Source organism: Phaseolus vulgaris, chromosome 5 (assembly GCF_000499845.2).
Source record: "Phaseolus vulgaris cultivar G19833 chromosome 5, P. vulgaris v2.0, whole genome shotgun sequence".
Lineage (NCBI taxonomy): Eukaryota > Viridiplantae > Streptophyta > Magnoliopsida > Fabales > Fabaceae > Phaseolus > Phaseolus vulgaris.
The window spans coordinates 22,136,730-22,142,729 of record NC_023755.2 but is presented as its reverse complement, the minus strand read 5'-3'; the positions used below and the strand labels follow the sequence as shown (position 1 = coordinate 22,142,729).

Sequence of the window (6,000 nt, the reverse complement as noted above, 5' to 3'; positions counted from 1 at the left end):
AAATTTCATGATTATTGGAAAATGTTTTTAATAAGAATGGAATAGTTGTAATTAATCTTTAATTTCATGAGTATTTTTCAAAAATAATATAAAATATAATTAGGAGTGATAATAAATATTATTTATTTTTAAATTATGTTAAGATAGAATTAATAAAATATTTAAAATATTGAGTATTTATTTTAAAATATTAATCTAAATTATTATATATTGAATTAAACTGTTTATATTTCAGCGATAATTAGTTTGTTAATATTCATAGTTACTGTTACTAAATTTTGTAAATATTTATACAAGAAACCTCTATCAAATTTAAGATCTCTGGAAAAATGTTCCTGGAACACTCAGTTTCTAGCATTGAAAACCGTGAATGCATTATTTAAAAAAATGAAAATAATTTATTTGAAAAATTTAACCTTTTCATAAACATAAAAAAAAAAAACACAGTCTGAGGATTAAAAAAGTGATTGTGTTTATAAATTGAAATTTGAATATTTAAAGTTAAAAATAATGGGTGTAAGAAATCGCGATGTTCGGGGTCCGTTATTATTTTGAATGAATCGTAAGTAGATCTAATCTTGTAACTAATAATGGTATGAAAAGTAAATTTTGAAAAGATAAAAAAGATTAGGTGTGTTATGGCTATAAATAAGGTGAGAAGAAGCGAGAGTGTTGAACAGATTCATAATGGGTGGAAAGAGTTTTGGTGCAGCAGCGTTGCTTCTGATCCTTCTCAATGTGGCTCATGGAGGAAAGACAAGCCCTTTCATGAGGAAGGTAAGGAGAACAGAGGATATGCCGCTTCACAGTGATGTTTTCGCCGCACCTTCTGGCTACAATGCTCCTCAGCAGGTATCTCTTTTTCTTCTCATTTCTTCCTTTTTTACTATCATAACTCCCAATTTCTTAGCTTCAACTTTTTCTTAATAACTTCAATCACAACTTCAAAACACAACTTCAAAACTCTCTCATATATTTTTAAATCAAAACACCTTCACTTCTCTTTCTTCATTATAAACCTCTACTTTAACTAAAAAAACGTTAACCTAAATACAAATATTACAACTATTTCATCTCACATTATTATTTATTTTATTTTATATAAATATAGATTAAAAAATATAAAAGACTCAACTTTGATTTATCTACTTGATATAAGAATTCATAGATAAATAAAAATTATCTATTTGATATAATAGTTCATAGATAAATCAAAAGGGCGTCTTTTATATTTTAAATTTAAATTTATATTTATATATATTTTATAGTAAATTAAATAATAATGTCAGACTAATATTTCTATCTTTTTTCAAATTTAATTTAGCGTACCTGAATAAATCAAATTAGTTTAATTTTGGATTAAATTGTTTCAGTTCAAGTATTATAGTTGGATTACGTATATTTTTATAAACTCTAAAGTGATCAACAACTGTAAGTCAACTTAGAAATATTAAAATGATATTAATTGTTTTTTAATATATAATTTCTAAGTTTATTGAACTATTGTTCGTGAGTTTCGTATTTATAAAAAATACACAATTCACTTATAAGGGTCTCTTGAACTAAAACAATTTAACCTAAAAGAGAATTAGAATAATTTGATTTATTCCGATATGTTAGGTTTTGAAAAAATTAGTACAAATATTATGCTTATTTGGTCTAATAGTATTATTTATTTTATTTAAAAAATATATAAATATATATTAAAAAAATAAGAGCCAATTTTGATTTATCTATGAATCAACACAACATGATTCATGTGCATAATTTGAGACCATGTGGGAAGGGTCATAATCGTATTCATGTGGCATTAATTCATGTGCTTAATTTCACACATGTGGCCTTCATTCGTGTGCTTAATTTGTTTTGCAGGTTCATATAACAATAGGTGACCATGTGGGAAGGGCCATGATTGTATCATGGGTAACCGTGGACGAACCAGGAAACAGTCTAGTACAGTACTGGAGTGAGGATAGCTCGCAGAAGAGGGAGGTGGCCAAGGGAAATCATGTTACCTATAGATTCTTCAATTACTCCTCTGGTTTTATTCATCACTGCACCCTTAGAGATTTAGAGGTAAGAGATCATTGGTTGCTGCATGCTATGCTATGGTTCTTCCAAAGACAAATATTTGTTCATTGAATTCACCATGTTTTATGAGTACCACTCTTAACTCAACTTTTTCATTTTCGCAGTTTAACAAAAAATATTATTATGAGATTGGAATCGGGCATACAATAAGACAATTTTGGTTTATGACCCCTCCTGAAGTTCACCCAGATGCACCTTATACATTTGGCCTCATTGGTAACTTTGTGTTCTCTCAAAACTATAATGTTTATTTGATTTACACGTACTTTAGTAAACTATAATGTTTATACATCGAGGTTTAAGAATGTCAGTTAATTTTACATGGTGGGGCTTTTGTTTGCAGGGGATCTAGGTCAAACTTTTGATTCAAACACGACCCTTGCTCACTACGAATCAAACCCTCACAAAGGGCAGGCTGTGTTGTTTGTGGGAGATCTCTCTTATGCAGATAATCATCCAAATCATGATAATGTCAGATGGGATACATGGGGACGATTCGTAGAAAGAAATACTGCTTATCAACCCTGGATTTGGGCTACAGGGAACCATGAACTTGACTATGCTCCTGAGCTTGTAAGTTCTCTAATGAATTGAGGACCTAAGACTTCATTAAACTATCCAAACACATACCACTAAAGTTATTTCTTTGGATTATTTGTGAAGTTTTAATCACAAAGTAATTACTCAAATTAGAAATTATGACTCTCGTGTTATGCTTCTTCTACCAAGTGCTAATTTGAGTTCAGAAGTAAATTCTAAAGGGCGAAATTGTGATACTTTTCAGGGTGAAACGGAACCTTTTAAACCTTTCAAGCACCGTTATCATGTCCCTTACAAAGCATCAGGAAGTACTGAACCCTTTTGGTATTCTGTCAAGATAGCTTCGGCGCACATAATAGTGTTGGCTTCATATTCAGCATATGGTAACATTTTTAATACACACCCTTTTTCTCTTGTCATGCTTAAAAAAGATTTATCTTGACTTTACCTTTTAACGTTCAAGTTTTGCTTAGTGGTCATAACCTTTTCTGCACTAATATAATTTTCCTTTCGTAGGTAAATATACTCCCCAATATGAATGGCTTGAGGCAGAGCTAAAAAAGGTTGATAGAAGCAAGACCCCTTGGTTGATTGTTCTTGTGCATTCACCATGGTATAATAGTTATACTTATCATTACATGGAAGGGGAAAGCATGAGGGTAATGTTTGAGCCTTGGTTTGTGAAGTACAAGGTTGATGTTGTGTTCGCTGGTCACGTCCATGCCTATGAACGAAGTGTAAGTGCTACAAATTGTCCCTAAGCCAGGCATCTAATTTAAAATTTGAACAAACATACGCAGCTTATGATTAGGCCACAGAATATTCTAACCACTATTATTATGCACCCTCATCAGGAACGTATATCCAACATTGAATACAACCTTGTTAATGGTCGATGTGGACCTGTGAAGGACCTGTCAGCTCCTGTATACGTAAACATTGGTGATGGAGGGAACATTGAAGGCTTAGCAACGAAGTAAGCTCTACAGAATTTTTCTTCTTTGTATTATCAACTTAATTCTCTTCTGTATGAGGCTTAGTTTGATCGATGATGTGTGTCTTTTCTTTGCATTGCAGCATGACAAATCCACAACCTGAGTACTCTGCATATAGGGAAGCAAGTTTTGGGCATGCCATTTTCGAAATAAAGAACAAAACACATGCTCACTATAGCTGGCACCGAAATGAAGATGACTTTGCTGTTACAGCTGATTCCATGTGGTTTTTCAACAGAGTCTGGCATCCTGTTGATGATTCCACAACCAATTGAACCAATCAAAGCTTATAGTATGTTAGAATGCTGTTATTTGTCAATCTGTTAGTTGGGATTGGAAAAGAGATATGTATATTCTCGATTACGAATAGGTAGGGCCTTTTGCATTGCAATATAGTGTGACCTTTTAATTTTTCTAAATTATCACTTTCATAATGTATTCTTAGTTAATATAGTTTTGTTATTGAAGTAAACTCCATTTTTTTCTTTGGTCAAACCTTATTTTGTTTCCCACGTTTTAATTTCTATTTTTTAATAAAAACCCTGACGGTTTCTAAATTAGGTGACTATTTCTTTTAGGAGTTGATTTGGGTGTTTATTTAAATAGGGCTTGTGTGTAGATATTGGAAAAAAAAGTTAAAACAATTTGTGGTATTTGCTATGCACTAAATGGGTGGAAATGAGGTATTTTGAAGTGGTCAAGCTTCCAAATAAGAAGCCATTGGGTGTAACTGCAAATATATAAAAATAAGAAATGTTCAATATTACTCATGTCATCATGGAGATGGGTCAACTACAAAATTTAGTTGTATCTGTATATTGAACATGCTCATTAGTCACTGAATTGATCGGGTGATTTGTGTTGCCTCTCTGTAAATGAGGCTTTATTAACCTTAAATGCTGGTTTCCAAGTGAAATTGAAACATGATTAAAAACAGCAATCAAAAGATTCTTATCTCCCATCCTCTTGTTCAGATATCACAATCTTAGTTAAGAATTCAGAACAAATCTGGAATTGTGATGAACTCAAAAAACCACATATATTATTAGTATCTGCCTACCAAAACATATCTTGACAAAGTGAATGAAGAAAACTGCCCAGTTGGGTCTAACTTCAAGAAATCACAACCATGAGATGGATACGCAATAAAGCCTAATTGCACAGCATATTAATCACACAAAATGGAAAACAAAGCAAAAGTTCAATACTTTATTGCAAGAATATTTCCGATTCCTATGATTAAGTGCCAGACCGCATACCAATGTTATCACTATCATCAGACAAAGCAATAGTACACAAGTATATCACTGGTTTAAGTTTTGTCTAAACATCACCGGTTTTCTTATTACAACAAATTTTCAGCTTTCAAGAGACAATGATCTGAAACCAGATCATTCAACTGCAAAAATACTGAAACCATTCATAAAGAATATAGAATAATCTAAGTTCATTGGATTGTCAGACTAGATTATACAAAACATCCAAAGAAAAAAAGAAGAAAAAAAGAAACAAAAAGAAATAGAAAATCAAGCCATGGACATGTTAGAGAGTCTACTAGGGGTTGGTCTGAAATTCAACCATCTAAGTCCTAAACGTTTTGGTGGTGTCAGTGCTCTCCTCAGGATCTCTTTGCTCGCCACGCGCTTCTTCTTCTCCCCTGGAACTACGTATCCGTGCCGCGCGCACCGAACCGAACCAGGCCGGTTCGCGCAGGTGCAGGCCGGTCTGGACCGGGGAACCACTGCCAAGTACCCACCTTTATGCTGTCCATCGCTTAAATCACCCACCATTTGCCCGGCAAAAGGCATTTTTGGTGGAAGTTCCGAACTTTCCTTGGTTTGTTGCTGAAGGGTATCTTGCATTTTCCCTACCGAAGGAGGATTTGAAAACTGTGTATGTGGTTTTTTGAAGATGTGGATTTTGATTTTGTTTTTTGAAAGTATGGATTTTTATATTGAAAGTGGGTGAAGGGAAGAGGTTTGATTGAGTTGTGATTTAGGGGTTAGGAATCCTTGACCAGTTGGAAGAATTGGTAATGGGATTGTTGTGTTGGTTAGGAGTGTGTATAATAAATGGGGTGAGTGACCAAAATGCTTGATTTGACCAATACTTATGAGGCGTGTGTAAGCTTGGAATTTGGTCAATTTACAAGTGCTTTGCACACATATTTGAAATTGTAACGTTTGAAGTGGAAAACTAAAACTAAAACTAAAACTAATTGTGTAATTGGGTAGGACTTGTTTGGCACGCTTTGGAGGTGGAGGAAGTGAGAAGAACGTTCCCAAAAGATTGTTGATAACTGGCACTGGGCCACCAAGCCCACTTGACATTGATGGAGGGCACATGGAGATAAAAGATTAATCATAATGGAGGA

General features: G+C 33.3%; 2 protein-coding genes across 2 annotated transcripts; one reads left to right on the top strand and one right to left on the bottom strand.

Moving 5' to 3' along the window:
* Positions 1-680: 680 nt before the first annotated feature.
* Positions 681-4,121, top strand: LOC137835304 (purple acid phosphatase 2-like). Its single transcript, XM_068643751.1, has 8 exons — positions 681-852; positions 1,873-2,076; positions 2,196-2,307; positions 2,435-2,664; positions 2,876-3,014; positions 3,148-3,368; positions 3,486-3,607; positions 3,709-4,121. Exons 1-8 carry the CDS (start codon positions 688-690, stop codon positions 3,899-3,901), a joined length of 1,386 nt encoding a protein of 461 aa, XP_068499852.1. The 5' UTR covers positions 681-687; the 3' UTR covers positions 3,902-4,121.
* A 937-nt stretch (positions 4,122-5,058) lies between these two features.
* On the bottom strand, positions 5,059-5,642 carry LOC137835305 (uncharacterized). Its single transcript, XM_068643752.1, has one exon. It carries the CDS (start codon positions 5,486-5,488, stop codon positions 5,153-5,155), a length of 336 nt encoding a protein of 111 aa, XP_068499853.1. The 5' UTR covers positions 5,489-5,642; the 3' UTR covers positions 5,059-5,152.
* Between the last annotated feature and the right edge of the window lie 358 nt (positions 5,643-6,000).